The sequence below is a fragment of the Engraulis encrasicolus genome, chromosome 7, assembly GCF_034702125.1.
Source record: "Engraulis encrasicolus isolate BLACKSEA-1 chromosome 7, IST_EnEncr_1.0, whole genome shotgun sequence".
Classification (NCBI taxonomy): Eukaryota; Metazoa; Chordata; class Actinopteri; order Clupeiformes; family Engraulidae; genus Engraulis; species Engraulis encrasicolus.
The window spans coordinates 52,368,058-52,388,799 of record NC_085863.1 but is presented as its reverse complement, the minus strand read 5'-3'; the positions used below and the strand labels follow the sequence as shown (position 1 = coordinate 52,388,799).

The 20,742-nt window shown below is 40.8% G+C and overlaps 3 protein-coding genes across 3 annotated transcripts; 1 reads left to right on the top strand and 2 right to left on the bottom strand.

The window, feature by feature from the left end:
- Nucleotides 1–649: 649 nt before the first annotated feature.
- ppp2cab (protein phosphatase 2 catalytic subunit alpha b) lies at nt 650–8,375 on the bottom strand. The gene is made up of 7 exons (XM_063203912.1): nt 8,054–8,375; nt 4,755–4,964; nt 4,186–4,359; nt 3,992–4,081; nt 3,040–3,201; nt 2,788–2,906; nt 650–1,456 (listed from the first exon to the last, which is right to left on the bottom strand). Exons 1-7 carry the CDS (start codon nt 8,153–8,155, stop codon nt 1,384–1,386), a joined length of 930 nt encoding a protein of 309 aa, XP_063059982.1. The 5' UTR covers nt 8,156–8,375; the 3' UTR covers nt 650–1,383.
- Nucleotides 8,376–8,632: 257 nt separating this feature from the next.
- LOC134452287 (cyclin-dependent kinase-like 3) lies at nt 8,633–13,993 on the bottom strand. The gene is made up of 12 exons (XM_063202644.1): nt 13,654–13,993; nt 13,347–13,541; nt 12,955–13,133; nt 12,745–12,857; nt 11,439–11,578; nt 11,253–11,341; nt 10,844–10,985; nt 10,096–10,337; nt 9,896–9,974; nt 9,611–9,737; nt 8,975–9,075; nt 8,633–8,751 (listed from the first exon to the last, which is right to left on the bottom strand). The coding sequence occupies exons 1-11, from the start codon at nt 13,819–13,821 to the stop codon at nt 8,975–8,977; spliced, it is 1,575 nt and encodes a 524-aa protein (XP_063058714.1). The 5' UTR covers nt 13,822–13,993; the 3' UTR covers nt 8,633–8,751.
- A 217-nt stretch (nt 13,994–14,210) lies between these two features.
- Nucleotides 14,211–20,152, top strand: ube2b (ubiquitin-conjugating enzyme E2B (RAD6 homolog)). The gene is made up of 6 exons (XM_063203910.1): nt 14,211–14,585; nt 16,538–16,618; nt 16,850–16,875; nt 19,349–19,438; nt 19,554–19,642; nt 19,962–20,152. The coding sequence occupies exons 1-6, from the start codon at nt 14,542–14,544 to the stop codon at nt 20,088–20,090; spliced, it is 459 nt and encodes a 152-aa protein (XP_063059980.1). The 5' UTR covers nt 14,211–14,541; the 3' UTR covers nt 20,091–20,152.
- Nucleotides 20,153–20,742: the final 590 nt, after the last annotated feature.

The window sequence follows — 20,742 nt, the reverse complement described above, 5'->3', positions numbered from 1 at the left end:
TACCTGTGTTGCTTCAGGCTTCATCATAAAATGAAAAACATCTTTACCACTGGGGACAGGAGGCAGTGGCGTACAGAAGATACAGACACAATGAATGAATGACCTAGGCACATTTGCTTGAACTGGCCTCTCCTTGCAACAATGTTATTACCTGAGGGTCTCATGAACTTGACAATGAAAGGACAGCACAGCAGTGACCTTTGGGAATAGGAATTTGCAGCTTTATTGATCCTTAAAGGGGTACAAATGTGTAACCGGTTGTATCCATTGAAGAGACGCCTCTCCACCTACACTTCACCTCTCCCTGTAATCAGCTTTAGAAATGAACTTTGGACACTACTGGAAACATACAATTATGCAGGGTTCATACTTTACACTGAAAATTGTCCTCCGAAGAGCAAAAGAAGATGTAACCACAGGATGTACAAGTGTTCAGCAGGCAAACTTGCATCGATCTCACTCTGCTGAGCAGCCATGAGCTCATGTGTAGCCTACATGTACTACTTAAGGAGTATTCCTCACTCATTTACAAACATTTAACATTTTGCTTAGAATCTGTTCAGCAATAACTTCACATTTAAACAAAGCCTTTTAAATTTGTTACAAATACCACATGTGGTGTGCTTGAGACACAAAAGAAGAGGCAGACTGAGATTCTTTACTTCCACCTTTATTATTCTGTTGTCCTCAGACCAGACTCCAGCAAAAGTACTAACTGGAACCATTTCCACAATAGCCTGACTGTCAGCTCAACATGACTTGAGTTTTTTTTAAGGATCTTTTTTCCATTCCAATTTTTAATCCTGTTGCATTTCTGGGATATAAAAATGACTAACCAGAGAAGGAAAGAAAAAAAAAAAAGATCATAGAGTGAAAATATTTGACATCTTAACTTGGGTTATATATTTTTTAACCAGATAAAAAAACAGAGTGCAAACTCTTCAAATATATGTATAAAAAACATTTGCAGGGTTTGTAAAACAGACCAGTGCGCTTTAAAGCAGCTCGAAAAACGCTACAACAGCCTGAATGGAAGGAAGGAAGGAAAGGAAAAAAGAAAAGGAGAGAAAGAAATAGAAGAGAGAGGAGAAAAGAAAAAAAAATACAGGAAGAGCTAAGTGGAATCTGATCTTACAGTCTTGATCTGAACAGTCTACTTAATATCATTTTCAATATGGCACACACCTTTTGGTCCATGTACGCACTTTTTTCTGGATGCATGAATCATATACATTTTTTTCCTTTTTCCTTTTTTTTTTATGTTTTTCTTTTAATCTGACCGCCTATACATTTCCCCCATTTGGTTGCCTTGTCCCTCCTATCCGTTTTCTTCAAGCTGAATGTAGTTTTATTAAAATCATGGCAAATACTGTACTATACAGATTACAGGAAGTAGTCTGGAGTGCGACGGGTCACGTGTGGTTCCCCTCTGCGAGGCGCAGGGTCGAACTGCAGGCTGCGGAGATAAAACATTTTATACACCATTAGGGGGCGTTGAGGAGGGACTACATGACACACTGCACAGAGCCATGTACTCCATACAAAACCAGTAGAAACCCGATTAGAAAGACATTACATTATTTACAAAGGACACAGATGCATGCAGCAATGTATTATTATTACAGGATGTTCACTTTTTGTTCACTGTTCAACTGACTTCAGTGCAAAGAAACACATAGGCCACCTTGACATTATTACTTTTGTCTACCACAACATGCTTGAGTTATTTCTTTTTTTTGTTTGTTTTTAACCCAACCACCATGAGCTATTTTTGTTTAATGTTTTGCTAATCCAGAGACCAAAGTCTTTATTTATAACACTCACTGATTGAAATCAGCTCCAGATAGAGCAAAACACATTTCTAGTCAACTAAGCTTCATGTCACGTGATGTTTCACACAATTGAAAGCAATGTTCTTTGCTTCCAAAACACCACTTGTGACACACTATTCCTGAAAGTTGCACTACCCTTGCCATTCATACAAACACAGTGGTTGTATTCCACCTAATGAGTATCCTACTTGAGGGCACAAACATGTTGGGGCTTTGAATAGGCCACGCAGCACATGTGATTATGATGCACACTAGAGTCTCCGTGGCAACCGCTCACAAATGTATTAACCGATTACAGCAAAATGTTGTAAGTTGAACTAAGTTCTATGTTGATCGTGGGTCTATTAGTGTTCTATAGGATATAATGCAAAATGAGACCAAATCTGCCCTTCAGTCACAATGGTGTATGCATTTGTTTTCTACCTTTACCCAATCATTGTGGTGGCTTAGCAAGGACACAGCTGTACTAAGCTATTATGTGCAGTTTAACAGTTTGAACGACAGATGCTAGTTCCACAGTTTTGCTAATCGTACGGTGCCAGGCTTTCATGTTATAGTTTTAAGTTATAAGTTAAACAGCAAAGATATCACTACACCACACAGCTCTAAAGGAAAAGTGGTGAAAAATGATTTTTAAAAGTGCCCTATGAATGTGGTGCCTCAGCTTGTGGGGATATGTAAACAAACTGCCAGGGTTAAAGCTTTGCTGACCCTTCTTTCACAATGTAAACATCAGCAGCCAAAGGTTAGTGCGCTTTGGATTAATCACACCCCTCTTTTCAGGTACAGATATCCTAACCCACCGACTACACTGAAGGTTTTACATGCATCTGGTGAAGAAAGTCAATACTTAACTCTACTATGGTACCTGACAAAGGATGACCATAAAAATATAGTCTGTAAACATTATTGTGCAAACACGTGAACATGTATCTTTTACAACTATGTCACTTACAAGGAATACTTCAGGGTGTCATCAAGTTCCATTATAGCTGCCTGGTTACCACATCGATAGCAGTAATTGGGTGCACTGAAGATTGTTACCACGTTGCGATCGTGACACCAGTTGTACCCCTATAAGCAAAAACAGGGCATGTTTTTAAAAAAAGGACTTTTCATTATTTACATACAATTTGCTCTGCCAAACCCGTTCATCGAGCATGGCTGTTTTCAGTAAATATTTCCAAGAGAGAGAGCGACGACTCACCTCCATTACAAGTTGGTGAGCCCTAGAGACCAGTGTAAGGCCGTTGGCATGGTTGAAGGTTTCAGATATGTCTTGCCCGAAGGTGTAGCCTGCACCTCGGGGGGAGATGCCCCAGCCCCCACGGTCGTCTGGGTCTGACCACAGCAGATCACACATGGGACCCTGGGGGAAAAAGATGGGAGAAACTTAGGCTTCTTCATCTTCACTGTCCATTACATTTAGATAAAAGAGACACACAAAATCAAAACACAGGTCACAGACAACATAACACTGAATAAATACATGTGGAATGTAAATACATAAAATCAATAGAATAAGACTGCTGCTCTGTTCATTTTCCTCAGTTCAAGATTACAAGCAGCTAAAAGATGTTAGCATGAGAGACATGAGACATGGTGCTTGCGGTGGAAATCTGGTGTTGTGACTTTTGGCACACCTTCTCAGGCTTACCAGCAGGTCCAATAGAGTTGGTTCTGTTTCACAGTACTTGCCAATGAATAACACAGAAATGGTGAAAAGTAATCGTCCAAAGGCTTACAAACTATGCTTTGATTTCCACACCCAACCCTCCATGTTTGATTGCTAGTCAAAGCAATTAATCTCTGACATTCAAGAGCTTAATTGAAAAGCTGTGATTGTTTAGAGACCCAAATGTCTCGTGGCCCGCAATTTCAAAAGTGCTGACTGTCATGCTGAGCTGGTCTTACAGCTGGCTTTACAGGTACTCGTTAAGTCTCAAGAGCTAGGACAGTAATAAACAGCCCTCAAAGGTCGAATGACACGCAGGTAGAAGTCAGGGCTTCTACCGCTTTCTGTTTTTCCATAAACACAGAACTGTGCATGATTCACATGTGACTGAGACCAGACCACTGAGCTTGACAAAGCCCTACCACATTTTCTGTATCAAGAAGGAACTACGTAGTGTCCACAAAAACACGATCCACTTTCGTACCTCGTGTGGGACTTCCTGTAAGCGGTCCAATGCTCGAATATGATCCAATGTGTCTATGGATGGTGACAGCCCTCCATGAAGACAGAATATCTATTGTGACGAATAAAAAACAAGGTCAGGTCACATGCTCCAAATCACGTCTTGCATGAAGTCAGCCAGAAACTAAGTGTCAGTACGTCAGCGGGCACACTCACCTGACCGTCTACCAAGGCAGTGAGAGGAAGGTAGTCGAAGAGGTCTGTGAAGTATTTCCAAACGTTTGCGTTGCCATATTTCCTTAGGCACTCGTCGTAGAAGCCATACACTTGTGTGATCTGCCTACTTTCGTGGTTCCCTCGGAGAATTGTTATACGTTCCCTGTACCTAACCTAAATTGTGAGTTAGAAAGAGAAAGAAAGAAAGAAAGAAAGAAAGAAAGAAAGAAAGAAAGAGATCCATTAAAATATTGCAAAGATGGGCAGCATGTCAGAACACAAGTAAGACATTTCCTACCTATGCAACTGCTAGCCAGGATATTGACTATTGTATGTGACGTGCAGATGTGTCACACACAAACATAACCCTTGCAATAGCAAGTATCGGAGACTCTACCGGTCAATTACTACGTTTTTCCGTTTAAAAAGCAAAACTGTTTTGATTGAATGTCATGCAACATTGCATTGTCTGTTTTTCATGTATAATGCAACAAAACATTTCATACACCACAATTAAACAAGTACGAACATCATTCTAAAAACTGCAATGTATAGAGAAACAGTTTTACCTTAAGAGCTACAAGGAGTGTGACAGTTTCCACGGAATAATACCCTCGGTCCACATAGTCTCCCATGAATAGGTAGTTTGTGTCTGGTGACTTCCCTCCGATTCGGAAGAGCTCCATGAGGTCATGAAACTGGCCATGGACGTCGCCACATACCGTGACGGGGCATCGTACCTCTTGGACATTAGATTCCTTGGTCAATATCTCTTTTGCCTGAGGGAGGAGGGGGAAAATAGGGATAGAAGTAATCAACCACCAAAGATAATTATATAACACTACCGTACGAGTTATCATTCAATGTGCTTGAGAGAAAAAAAGGGGAAAAGTATGGATAGTAGGCCATACTGTAAAGAGATGGTAAAGTAATAACAGTGCAAAAATGCACATATCGACTCCACAAGAAATCAAACCTGCTTTGTAATTTAAGACCAGTCGGTCAATGACAGCACATTATTGCTACTGTGGAGAAGGGGGTGGGGTAGGAGTCATGACTGGGGCTGCCCGGCATATGGATACGTGCAGATCGCCTCTGCTTCTCAGTTGTGAGGAGGGCACATATGGCGCCACGACATAAATCCCCTGTTGGAAGCAGATGAGGAGGAAAATCAGGTGTGTGACTGTGGGTCACCAAGTGCAGGGTGGGGTAGTAGTGTGGAGCAGGTTTTGGTTGTGGTGCTCATATGCCGAGCAGGGCAATAGGGCAGCAGGCCAGGGGATTAAAATAAGGAAGAATCACAGACCGTATGCACGGGAGCCCGGAGGGGGAGGGGTCAAGGCGACAGGGCTAGCCAGCCAGAAAGATGGGTCACTGGCTGCCGGTGACCTACATTCCTACATATAGCAACGTGCCATCTAAAATACCCTGAACTTTTACACTGGCAAATCGACTGAAGCTTTTGCACATAAGAGGCAATAGCGATGGGGACAGTACTGCCATTGAGCCAGTGTGACGCCACACAGTGATGACAGTTGGCCCTTTTAGCAGCAGCCACTGGCCAGACTGGCAAAAACATTCTATTGTGTCTCGTGCACACATGCAACATCACCACGTTATTAAATTATTTACTCTGATGATTCCAGCAATACTGGATGGTATTTAACAAGCATATGTTTTGAATCTAGTCAGTCAAAATCTCTAAGTAAAAAAAAAAAAAAAAAACACAGACATTTATTAATTGTGGGTACAATTGGGCGACATCCCTGCCTGTCTGTCAGTGTTCAACATAACCTAAACCTACATAAAATGCCCATTACAAAACAAATGGCTCATATCAAGCCCTTGCCTATCCCAAACTTATGGGGGATAAAAGACCATACGCATGTCAGACAATTGAGAAGTTAACAGAATATCACCCTGACTTTTCTGAATCATACTCCAGTATTGGTAAAGTATACACTATATGACTTAATCAATGTGAAATGGTCACCCACACACATTGTTGTTTACATTGGCATCAGGGTTATAAATTAACTTTTCCCATCACTAACAAAAAGGGCTGGTAGATGTTTATCTTACTAGCCAAACACACAGTCACAAATGGGTGAAGGTGTCTAGCAAGTTGATCTTTTCTACCAGCCAAACTGAATGTTCACCACCAGTGAGTTGGCTGGTGCTAATTAACATTTAGCCTACATTACATTTTGCATTATACTTAGCTGTCACTTTTATTCAAAGCGACTTAGTTATTTAGGTACTGGGTATTGGTTACACATTACATGGAGCAATGTGGGGTTATGTGCCTTGGGCAAGGACAGTTCAGCCATGGAAAGAGGCACTGGTAAGGGTGGGATTTGATTCTTCAACCAGCTCTCTGCACTCTGCAGGCCAGCGCTCTAACCACTGAGCCATGGCTGCCTCCACTTCGCTCAGCTTGCAGGCCAGACATAATGCATCGGATTAAAAAAAATGCATTTGCAGCCTTGCAACGCTGCTTTGCATCTCGTGTAAAATACAGTCTACATCTGGCCGGGCTACAAGCTTATCGGCAACAGGGTCAAATCCCATTCAACGAGCCTAGGCTTCATGTAGGATAGAGAGCAAACGTCAGTCTGGCCTATTAATGTTGAGTAACTGACATGTTCTGGTGGTGTCACAATAACCGGCGATTAGTTTACAGGAGAGGTGTACTTTGGTGTTAACATATTGAGCAACATAGAAGTGAATATCCTTCAACCATTCATTTTATCGAATTCCCAGCACCTACACCACAATGTTTGATTTGTATTGACTTCAGTGTGCGGCCCACCAGATGACATTGTAACGTTGCAAGGTTTAAAATAACTCCTTTGTGGATTCAGATTGTGGGTGAACTTCACTGAAACATCCATCATATCCATCATTCATTAAAAATAATTCTCTTGAAGCGCTGCTTCTCAATTCAACTGCAGGACATCCATCCAATCTTAGGTCATTTTGTTAGCTATAGTCATTAGGCTAAAAGACCCAAGCACGTGCATTTGTATCGGTTTAGTTTTAAAATAACCACATAAGTTTCCTTTGTGTATTGTTCCGCATCAGTATTTTCGCCATGTAATGTGTACGACTTGGAAAATCATCCATATGAGCTAGATTTACCATAGGAATCGGCGCCATTTTAAGAATGTGTAGCTTAGCTAGTTTGCTAAGGATATAGCAAATTGCTAACTTCAGGAAACCGCAGCACTATCGTGTAGCTGTTATCCGATATCGTAAAATCCAGATCACCGTCACACAGATTATTTCAACGAGAAGTTTTGAAATGCACCACAATGCGACTGTGTCATTTCATCTGTAATTTTCGGACCGTCGAGCAACGTTAGCCACGCCATCTCGTTGGTTTCTCGCTAATGGCCCAAAGCTAATTTAGCTGGTTGCTCGTACGATTTCAGAGGAAAGCGAACCGGTTAGCCACACAAACGGGCTTGCTAATGTTACCCAGTTTTTCTAAATCAATTCGGAAATAGCTTTGACCACATATGTCGATAATGAGACTTTTGTTAGCAAGTAATCGCTACATTGAGGCGAAGCACTATCTAGTGCAAATGTCATTTAGACAGATGGCTTAAAATATGCTTATTAGTACCAAAGAATTCATCAAAACGAGAAAACTTCAGTAACCTAGCAAGCTATGTTCACCGCCATCTTTGGACTAACACTGGCTAGCTTCTATGTTGGCAATGAAGTGCCACTGATGGAGGAAGGCTTGGTAGCTAATGCTCGCCGTGCTCTTCAGAATTAACACGGAAAAGTCGATGCAATCAGGACCTCGTGTAATGATACAAATTCAAGATTATATATAGCGTATGTGCTGAATACAACTCACCTTTTCACACAGCGATTTCACTTGACTTTCTGAAAGCTGTTTGCATTCATTCAGTTGCTCTATCCATTGATCGAGTTCCTTCGTAAACGCCTTTTCGTCCATTTCTGTTGTTTCAACCTGTTTGACTCACTACGTTCCTCTTAAACACAAACTCCCACGGATGCCTGTACCCTCCCCCGTTTCCTAAAACCTTTTGTACCGCCTAAAACTGATTTGGTTGAAAATTTGCAGCAACACAAATGATTGATAACTAAATCAAGGCGAATTCAGACGAGGAACTGCGAAGACGTCAGGCTCCTTCGTCCCACCCTTCGCAATCTATCGAATACTGGGTTTTCATTGGTCTCCTAGCAGGGACGCTGTTTTTCATTGGCCCTCACGTAAAGATTGTATGATATGCGCAAGCTAATGGCACACTGCAGTTGCTTACTACAAAATGATAGAAGAGTGTACTGTATCAATTGGTTTGGCCGCGCCCTCACACTAGTTACTGTTGCTATGAAAATAAGTCTCTAATGCAACATATTTAATGCCATCTCTTTTTTTTCTCGCTGGCACACACAGACAGACACAGACAGATCATATCATAAAGGCTGTTTATTATCATATTGGTTCATCATTTAATTCATCCTCTGTTTAAATGTCGTTCCCATTTTCTCTAATGTTTGTCTGGTCACTCCAGTCATCAAGTGGATCACCTGTGAAAGGGTGCACTCTGGATTATTACACATTAATAATAATAATAATAATAATAATAATAATAATAATAACAATAACAACAACAACAACAACAACAATAATAATAGCATTTGGTGGACAGATTACTATGATGCAATTACTAGGCCAGGGCTATACAACATAGCCTTTTGTTCCAAAATGTTGTTCCAAATGCAGTCTAGACCAAATAGTGTCTTATCTAACCTATTTAACATTTCCTGGGTCAGTGTCATATTGGACTAGTGTTGGTATCCTGGAGTCATCAGATCTCCTCTGCTCTCTTCTTGAGTGCTTTGCTGGTTTCACTTGTTTGGGGTCAAGAAAACAAACATAGGGGAAATAACTCAATAAATAAATTACCACAGGTAAAAATCTGTTATGATATGAGGTTATAAAGGTAAAACTCCAAATCCACTTCAATGTGACTAATATCAATCAGAATAGCCTAATAAAGTTTTCTTTAGCAGCTAACTTACACATAAAGATCAGATAGTAATCTCCTCGGGTGTGAATATGTCACACTAGTGCAGATAAGATTTTAATGTATATACATGAGTTTATATCAAACTAGTAAATTAGTACTAATCTCTAACTCACTGAGTGTCTTGACACACTGACGTCTGATGAACAACCTGACACTCCTTACATTGATATCTATTTCAGATGTATGTGGTTCCACTGTGCTCCACACACCCAGTCTGAGTGTGATTGGAGCTCGCGGAGATGTGCGGAAACGCAAAAATCTGGCCAGAGTCAGGTTATGACAGGACACTCCTAGAGCTTCTCTGACACTCCCTCCACCCAGCTACAAAGTTGCCAAGGCCATACTGTTTTCCTTACCATCCGTGTTCTTGATCTCCATCTGGTGGCCAAATACAGGCAGGTCAGGGAAGCGAACATCACCAACAGTCCGCACCTTTTTCTTGGTCATACTCGCCATCTCAACCACAAGGCCGTCGCTTTGGAGCTGCACACAGAACAACAAATAATGGAAGACTAGGAATTTGACTAAGACTATAATTTGCTATCTCTGCACAAAGTTTATTAATTTAATGAGAAAATGAATCATCGGAACACAGATTTGCTTGCCAAAGAGTGAAAGCTGCCTCTGTCCTTTGACTTTACCTGCGTTTTCCCCTCAGCCTGTTGGCCACTGATCAAGGCCATGTCTGCAGGACTTGGTCTCCTTTTTACTACATTTGCCCTAGAAATGAATAAAGCCATAAAAAATGACATTTAAATCATGTATTTTTCTTACAGTCCAGCTCAGCGACGACAGCTTCGGGTTGACAACCGCACCCGCCCTCTGTGACGTGTTGACTGACCGGGATTTGTTGGCCTCTCCGTGGTTTGGCGCGGCCCCACCGTAGTTCATGCAGTGGCTGATCCGTGGCATTGTGAAGGCGACGTTGAGGATGCTTTTGTCGTGCAGCATGTCTGGTGTGGAGGCACTGGTGTGCATGACCGGGCTGTCCACCATCATCCTCCCGTGCCTGCTGCGGCTGGCCCTGGAGTGCCTCGGCTCAGTCACCTCCTCTTTCCCACGCCGCTCCTTCTCAGCGGCCTCCTGAGACAGACAAGGAGGCACTTTCATTGGACACTTATATTACAGGAAGGTACACAGTAAAAAAAAACAGTATTAATTCAACACTAAGAGAGTGCTCAGGGATCATACAATCTGTGTACTCCAGTCATCCTTGGCCCAGTCTCTCTTAAGAAGACCAGCTTTTTTTCTACTGTCTACAGTCCTGGGGTGAGTTTCTCAAAAGAGAAGTTGTTAGCCTGTTAGCAACTTTGGTAGTTGCCAATGGGAAAATGCATTGAAAACAGCAAAGTAGCTAATGTAGTTAGCGACTTTGGTTTTGAGTAATTCACCCCTGGACTGTGAGCACCAAGAAGGCTAGAGCACAAGTGACCTCCTTTCCTAGGTATAAGTTGTAACTAGTGGCACAGACATTAAGTAATAGGCGTCACTCTTTTCTGCCACACACCATAGTATATCTGCTTCGCTTCAAACCGAAACTTGTCTGACATCATGGTGAGGGAGGCTACTTATGAAGAAGAAGGGCTTACTCTGGGCATTGGACGTCTCTTGGCATTGGACGATGAGCACACAGACGGTTCCTCTGCCGTCTCCATAGCACCACACTGACTCCACTGGGTGTTGTAGTATTTGGCATACCTCATAACTAATGCTTGTATCTCTGGAACAAACCTTATGAAATGGACGACCATATTTAATTTCTCTTTTTCACATGACATTTTATCAAGTCAAGTCAAGTCAAGTCAAGTTGGTTTTATTGTCAATTTCTTTACATGCACTGGTCATACAAATAATTTGAAATTACGTTTCTTGCTTTCCCATGCAGACATAGACTAATCTAGGTAAGGACATAGACAGTCTAGATATGTAAAGATAGATAGATGTAAAGATAGTGAGACAAACAGACAAAAATGTGAAATCTTCAGCTTACTTACTGACCTTTCATTGAACTGGTCCTTGGTGAAGTATCGACAGTTAAGCAGTTTGGAGCAAGTGGCTCTCTCTGCTGGGTCGATCTGTAAACATGCCTAGTTGCAGAAAAAATGACACGTTTTCAACATGATTGTCTAAATCACTTGACAGAAGCTGTTTTCTTTCCTGTGAGTATAGTAGAGCAAACCTTACATCAACAACATCAGCCAAAAAAGTTGGGAGTTGATGGTACTTCTTTCTGTGGTCTTTGGGCAGCTGAGTCTCTGGAAGCCTGGCCACCGCAAACATGGGGTTCTTGAAATAAAGGTCCTGTTGTTGGCAGGTTAGAGGACCTAGAGAAAGACACTCAGTTACTGAAAGGAGCTAAAGAATCACCATAATATCCTACCATTTAAATGTTTATAGTTTATGTTGCCCCCAACATTGAGTCAAGGTGAAGGTCACCAAACCAGGCTCCTGTTTTTTTTTTTTTTGTACCAGGCACCACATTATAGACAAACAAATACTGGATAACTGTAACCAAAGAAGGGGAGGGGGGGACAGAATAAAAACAGTATGCTGTTTTTAAGTTCAATGTACCCAACAATTCAGCATAATGCAACTGATCATTGCTACAAGTTACTAAAAATAATGTAAAATAGCACATTGTCCAATACATGTAGTCACTGAATCATTATCATGGGCAGTCATGGCTAAGCAGTTAGGGCGTCTGACTTGTATCCATCCCCTTGACCTCATCATAAGCCTGTCAATGCCATCTATCAATCTAAAAATCTATCTATCTATCTATCTATCTATCTATCTATCTATCTATCTATCTATCTATCTATCTATCTATCTATCTATCTATCTATCTATCTTATTCAACAGAGTGCATCAGATCATTTCTATAGGTTACTATAAATATTGTAAAATTGCACATTGCCTAACAATATATAGATATGTAGTAGGCATACATAGTCACTGAACCATTGTAATTAAGACTTGAATAAGACATGTCTTTACAACGGCCAGGCAATCACGTAAACCGTGCTGCCATGCTTATCCAATAATGGCATCCAACTAGACAGGGTCATTAGAAACACTAGGCCAAGTAAAGATTAGGGGAGTGTGAATGCATTATCCAGCCAGAATCCGAGAACCTGGCAAACACATACATGTTCCATTCCATGTCTGCATGTGTGATGGGTTAAATATAAAGCTTGACTTGTATTAGTGCACTGACTGCATTGTTTGCTGTGGTCTGCGGTATGATCACAATCAGGGCCACTGACAGCTTTGGCTGGGCCCAGGACAAAGTCATCTGAAAGCCCCCCCCACCCCCCCCACCCAATACATTCAATGTAATGAGTTCCTAATTATGGGCCCCCCATCTCCCTGGGACAGCTGACCCCTTTGTCCCCCCTTGTCAGCTTCCCTGATCACAATAACCATGAGGAATGGCTTCCATAATGACTTCTACATACGCCACAGATATAGAAGTGAGAGCCTGACTCACCCACTTTGCATACAATCTTGTGAACCTGATCCAGATCTGATGACCCTGTCAGAAAAGCGTGTCCGGTGGCCATCTCAATGATCAGACAGCCCACAGCCCAGACATCCACAGGCCTATCAACAGACAAGGAGAAAACAAACAGCAACTCTTCTGTGAGTCTGTGATGAGATCAATGAATAATACGTCCAGTGGCTCAGGCCTGGTACTTACTTGTTGTAGTTTTTGTCCCTGACCAGCAGCTCTGGTGCCCGGTACCACCTGGTAGCCACATAATCGGTGAGGGGAACATTGGCAGGGGCCAGTGTCCGGGCAAAGCCAAAGTCACAGAGCTTCACTATGCCACAGGAGGAGACCAGCACGTTCTCTGGCTTTATGTCTCTGTGAATAATCTGTTATTGAGCACACAGCATAAAGTCATGAATATTTTTCTTATAATTCTGTGTCCTATCTTTGAAATTGCAAAACAGGCCTCAGAGCAATGAAATGTCAAACCTGTTTATGTCTAGAAATAGCCTATGATGTTTAGAATGGGCCATATAAATAGCTATAACTACTACTGTACATCTGAAATGTCATGTATTACTTCAGCTTCAACTACTTGCATTACTGCTGTGCAGGTAATCAACTGCTCGAAGTATCTGGAAGATGTACTTCCTGAGACGTCTACTCTCCAAACCGGAAGGATGTCGTTCCAGGTCCTCTAAAATATTTTGGTCGATGAATTCGAAGACAACATACATGCGCTTCTTGTATCTGAACACCTCCAACATGTTGATGAGGTTTTCGTGTCGACATTGCTGTGAAATAGTACATAAGGGTCAGAACACAAACAATACACTGTTATTCATGTTTTATGTGGATGACATTGTGACCTTTTGAGTGGGGAAATTATTTATGTTTCTCTCTTACCCTCAATAATTTGATTTCTCGCATGACAATTTTCTTCATCGAATTGCCCTCTTCTTTATCAATAAACCTTTTAATAGCTACAATATGCCCTGACTCTTTGTGCCTACACTTCATTACAGTACCGTAACTTCCTTCGCCCACCACACCAAGATTTTCGTACATGTCCATTTTCAAGTGGCCAAACAAACACCAAACAGTATGAAATTATTTGAACTATTTCAGTAACTATTATGTGCAGTCATAGTTGCCATTGCTGTCCCAAACAATCCCACACTTTTCTGCCATGAGGTGCACAAATCTACACCGAATGTTTGGCCACTGCAGCTACAATGCGACTCAAGCCAACACATCAGAACTTTGACGATGACAATGAAGATTATGTCATAAACGGTGTTTTTCTAGAATATTGGATCAATCAAGAGTGTATTATGTGCTCTGTAGAACAATCACAGAATTGTCGATTCAGAATTTTCCATTTTGTTAATTGTGACACAATTATGTGACACAACAATAGTTTTGTAAACTAGGCCTATTAGAGCTACAAATGTGGAATGATAAACACAACCGCATTTTGTAATGTAGGTGATGTAGCAAACGAAACTACAGTATCATTCATATACGCCCCACCACTGGAATGTGGTCCCCTCTAAAAAAAACCCTCAGAAATACCGATACCGGATGCTTTCTGAAAATGTAATTTATTGGTGGTGTTACAATGTAATCGCACTGTAACAAATGTTTAGAATCGAATCTAATCATTTTCCTGTTCAAGCATATGACGTCACTATAGTTGTTTGGGAGAAGAAAAATACAAGCTTTGCTACCACTGTTCAGCCTTACCGGTGTTGAAACATTTTATGACACTGTGAATAACCCTGCGTTATTACAATGTCCACTCCGGCCAGAAGACGACTTATGAGAGACTTCAAAAGGTAATATTATTTTTTTGAAAAAACGTTTTCTTAAAAATAAGATAGTACCCAAAGCAATTTCAGAATGTCCTGCCTGCTAGCTAGTCAGGCTTGGTTGGACGTAGTAGGCTAGTTCTACTGCCACAAAAGGCCTGACGAATCATTGCGTTACCTTTTGTTATAAACCATGTATTAAGGCCCCTTTTTGTTTATTACATTATTTTGAGGGGGTAATGTTATTGTGCATTTGAGTGGCGGATAGCCACACCATACAATATAAAGACTTCTAGTATTGCTCCAACGACGATGCTAATGCTTGTTTGTCATAGCAATTGACTATTTGTTAGCTAACGCTAGTCATGAAGAGTAGGGTAGGGTAGACTAACGTAACTGATGATGTGTTACTCAAAAGCCTATTAGCATGATGAAAAATAGCAACCAAAAGCATACTACATCACGGATTATCCAAATACCCAGGTGGCTGCGTATGCGAGTAACGTCAGTGTTAAAAGGCGGTGGCACTGAAATGTCAGAAGTTGGTATTTGTCGCTTATGTTTGTTTTGCAAAGAAGGTGTTCAAACGTTGTTTTGACAAAACTAGGGGGATCATATTTCATTGTTTACCTCTTCTTACATAACATATGCCAGTATAAAGTGGGTTACTGTACACACAGTCATAGTAACTGCAAATAGTTTGTGAGGTTGTAGTCTTTGCACGGCGGCAGCCATGGGCAGCCCGCTAGCATAGTGAAATTACATTTTCAGGTGAAGTAAGGTTAGCCTGCCACTGTGTCGTTCTTGCATGTGGGATTTTATAAATATTAGTTATAAATAACATACCCTGCGTGTGCTTATAAGAGTCGACAAATACAACTTTACAGGCCACCATTGTCGCTTATAAGGTGCATGGGTTTTGTAGGACAGTGGATGTTGCTGCACATAAATACATGGGTGCCCACAACTCAACAGGAAAATTGGTACAGAATCAGTGAGAGGTAGAACTATTACTTCTAGCCCGGTGGACTGTAAGGACAAGATGCTTGTAGTGTGCTTAGTACCACCTGTACATAAGACAAATTAATCAGATGGCACAATGCATCAGTTGAAATGTAACCTTCAGGGAAAGTGGTAGTCTTTACATCAGGTTTGAGGAACCGTTTTCCTTTGAGGGCCACTTCAAATTGTGTAAAGTCCACCAAGGGCCGTACTATAAACACTAACCGGGATTTCCCCCTGCACTTTGGGCCTATTGAAGGTGGCCACCTTCAACACCTACAACAGACCCCACCTTCACTAGGTCCTCTGAAAACACAACTTAATTATACTGCAAATTTGATTTTAAAACTTCCTTCACAAAACACGTCATATGTCATAATGGTTCCCCACCCCTGCTTTGCATCAATAAGCATAAGCAATGAATAGGGATGCAATAATGTTGACAAACTTATACCTCTGATGTAAATTCAGCTAAATGTTAGTTCCATCCACATTTGAAATGCAATAGTGTATTTTACTGGTGTTTGTGTTATTGACAATGCAGGTGGTGTGAAAGCCATATTATGGCTGATACATCATAATGCAAATAGTGTCGTACAGTTATCATATTACAACTACATACATAGTAATATTTATTGAATGAGACATCCATCCTGTCCATAGACTGAGCAAGCTGCTCATCCTACTATGGAGAACAGTTGTTTTCCATGCTTAATTGTACTGTGTGCCAGCATAAGACAACAAGGCTATTTTGGTCTGATATTTGGACCGGGGTGACCCAACTCTACAGCATTGCACTTAATCCTCCCCCCCACCCAACACACACACACACACACACACACACACACACACACACACACACACACACGTGCACAGTGCAGGCGGACAACTCTTAATGCCATGGCATGTTATGCTTTCGTAGTATTCATATGCATGCAAGAATAAAATCCCTGTAACATGCCCTCTTTATTTTTTAGGCTGCAAGAAGACCCACCAACCGGTGTCAGTGGGGCTCCCTCAGAAAACAACATAATGTTATGGAACGCGGTTATTTTTGGGTAAGTTGCGAAGCGCAGCATTGTTTGTGCTCCATCGCTACACACAAACATATAAACAAAACCATATTAGGATGTAGGCTGTGGAAGGAGGGAATGACAACTGAATGGATAATGGATTCAAATACTTTGTAGTTATGAAGTAATAACATGGATGTTATGAATGTGGAATTATGTGATCAGCATGGTTTATGGTTATAGAAGTATTCATTTTTGTCTTTTTCCCCTCCTCAGACCTGTGGGTACACCATTTGAGGATGGTAAGTACAGATCACTCAGTATGAAATACAGTACATGTCTATTTACATAACATTACATTGCATTTGGCAGATGCTTTATGACCAAAGTGACTTTCAAAAGAGGACATAATCATAGCCAACATCACCAGCAGCTACAAAGAACACAGGAAATATACAAATATAAGTGCAGATGCAAAGACGGGTTAGTTAGTTTTTTATTTGTATGTATATTAGTGGTGTGGATCTCTTTTTAATTTTTATATATATATACAGTGCCCTCCATAATTATTGGCACCCCTGGTTGAGATGTGTTTTTTAGCTTCCAATTATTTTATTTTTTTTCTAAATAATATGGGACCTTAATGGAAAAAAAGAGAAAAATCCAACCTTCAATACAAGTGCATTTATTCAGTGGGGAAAAAATCCCACATAAAGAAATAATTATTTGACATCAAATAATGTGTGTCACAATTATTAGCACCCCTGGTGTTAATATTTTGTACAACCCCCTTTTGCCAACAAAACAGCACCTAATCTTCTCCTATAATGTTTCACAAGATGGGAAAAGACAGAAAGAGGGATCTTCAGCCATTCCTCTTTGCAGAATCTCTCTAAATCATCCAGAGACCTGGGTCCTCTCCTCTGTACTCTCCTCTTCAGCTCACCCCACAGGTTCTCAATGGGGTTGAGGTCAGGGGACTGAGATGGCCATGGGAGGAGCTTGATTTTGTGTCTGGTGAACCATTTCTGTGTAGATTTGGCCATATGTTTAGGGTCATTGTCTTGCTGAAAGACCCAGTGACGACCCAGCTTCAGCTTTCGGGCAGAGGGCAACAGATTTTGATTTAAAATGTCCTGGTATTTCAAAGCATTCATGATGCCATGCACCCTAACAAGGTTCCCAGGGCCTTTGGAAGCGAAACAGCCCCACAGCATCACTGACCCACCCCCATACTTCACAGTGGGTATGAGGTGCTTTTCAGCATGCACATCTTTCGTGGTACGCCAGACCCACTTAGAGTGTTTGTTGCCAAAAAGCTCAATCTTGGTCTCATCTGACCAAAGCACACGGTCCCAGTTGAAGCCCCAATACCGCTTGGCGAACTCCAGACGCTTGCGTTTATGATTGTGAGTGAGGAAAGGTTTTCTCCGTGCATGCCTCCCAAACAGCTTGTTGGCGTGTAGACAGCGCCTGATGGTTGATTTGGAGACTTTGTGACCCCAGGATGCTACCATTTGTTGTAATTCTGTAACAGTGAGCTTTGGAGATCTTTTGATTTCTCTTACCATCCTCATCACTGTGCGTGGTGGCAAAATAAACTTGGGTCCTCGTCCAGGCTTGTTTACCACTGTTCCAGTTGTTTTGAACTTCTTAATTATTCCTCTCACAGTGGATATGGGCAGCTGCAGTTGAGTGGCAATCTTCTTGTAGCCTCTGCCTGACTGTGAAGGTCAACGCACATCTGCCTCACTTGTATGCTGTGTTCCTTTGTCTTTCCCATGTTTAAGAGTGGATAAGAGAAATGGCCTCGGTGTCACGTCATATTTATACCCCAGGGAAACAGGAAGTGATGAATTACTAATTAAATGTTCCTACATACTCTGGTAAACTTTGTAAACTACTGTAGAAATGACAGAAATGCTTCAATTATATTTATTTCCTGGGAATTGTTAAGGGTGCCAATAATTGTGGAACAGGTGATTTAATGAAAAATAATTATTTTTTAGTCAGGGATTTTTTTATTTTCTTACAATTCATTTGAGTTGAAGGCTACATTTTTCTACAATTTTCAGTGTGACAGTATTCTTCTGCAATAAACACTGAATTTATTTTAAGGCTTTTAACACATCTCAACCAGGGGTGCCAATAATTATGGAGGGCACTGTATATATATATATATATATATATATATATATATATATATATAGATAGATAGATAGATAGATAGATAGATAGATAGATAGATATAAAAGTACACACACACACACACACAATGACCGACAGTACCTAGACCTATTAAAGTAACTGACTACATTTGTTTAGGAACATGCATGGTAGTGACTGGTGCTTGATTATTGGGTTCAACTGCTGTTCAGTATTTCAGTATTGGCTTTTAAAGGTAGAGCATGAGGATGGTGGCCACAGTAAGCAGTGCAACTATGCTGCTCATTGCAACTTTACTGCCGATTCCAAAATGTGATCTTTACATTAATATTTATGAAGTAATAAACTAATATTTAGTGGTCTGAAGTATAGTATGTTTTGTAGCTTAGAGCTGAGAAGAAAAAAAACATTTCTAACATTTGTGAATGGGCAGTATTAATTCTGGAAGTAAACGACTAAATATTTTACATAAGCTTACTCTACCTTTTAGGGTTAAAACTGGCCATTCATTATTTTTGTAACAGGGTGTTATGTTGTTAGGTGTGCATATAAGTATTGGCTACTTATGGTTTTGTAGTATATTAACCTTTATTTTGTCCCTTTCCACAGGAACATTTAAGCTTGTGATAGAATTTTCAGAAGAATACCCCAATAAGCCTCCTACCGTTAGATTTAGCTCCAAAATGTTTCATCCAAATGGTAAGTTTTCAAATGCACAGTGTCAAATGATTTCTAGTCTACAGACATAACTGTAAGGGATTTTTTGTGTGTTGGATAACCACATTTGTGATTTTAACCATTTTGTGTATATCAGTTTATGCAGATGGAAGTATATGTTTAGACATTCTACAAAATCGCTGGAGCCCCACCTATGATGTGTCCTCCATTCTTACATCAATTCAGGTTGGTCATCTTGGTTCATGTGCCCTTTGTCTTGGAAAACACACAGACACATTCTGAACACATTCCCAACCATGACCTAATTACATAGGCAATGATAATACAGCTGACCAGGGGTGCATTTCTCAAAAGTGTAGTTGTTAGCCGTTAGCAACTTGAGTAGTTGGCACTGGGAAATTGCATTGCAACTAACAAAGTAGCTAGAGTAGGTAGCAACTATGGTTTTGAGAAATGCACCCGTTCTTCTAAACTTAGTAAACATTAGCATGCATTGCATCACCTCTAATCTTGTCCTTTATATCTGCTTGTATCCACAACACAGTCTCTGTTGGATGAGCCAAACCCCAATAGCCCAGCCAATAGCCAGGCGGCCCAGCTTTATCAAGAGAACAAGCGGGAATACGAGAAGCGAGTGTCTGCCATTGTGGAGCAGAGCTGGGTGGACTCGTAACACCACACTGCATAGTGTGCCTCCTCATTCTTATATATATAAAAATACTTCAGTTTCATTTACCTCATCAGTCTATCAAGTCATCCAAGAACTCAAGTGCCACAAGTAATCAAGGACGAGGGAAAAAATAAGAAAAGAAGAAAAAAATCACACATTCAGTCAGTGGGGTATCACATGCTTGCCAACCAATTTTAAGATAAAACAATATTGTGCTATTGTTATTTTTATTGCATGATGTGAAATAAATTATTCCAGACAGAATTTGTAATATATCTTTTTGGACTGATGCTGTTACTGTTGTTAGGAAAGTTGGTGGTGAGAATAGGCTACATTATTTTAAGTGATGAACTGGTATCATGCTTATGATATTGTGAAAGGAATAGCTTTTACTGTTGTTGGGTTTCAGATATCGAGGTCAAAGTTGTTCCCAGGTGTGAGAGTGACTTTTAATCAAGCTTTGAGTTGATTCAAGGTCCGACATATTAACAGACCATGACACAGAATGTGAAATAATTGTTGACTGTTGCGTGCAATGTTGGACTCCTGAAAATGCTCCACAAAAATCTACAGACACAGACAGCCACATCTTTCTTCATCCCCAGTGGGATTAACACAACTCTTGCAGTTCAAATATAAATCCATTATGGAAGTC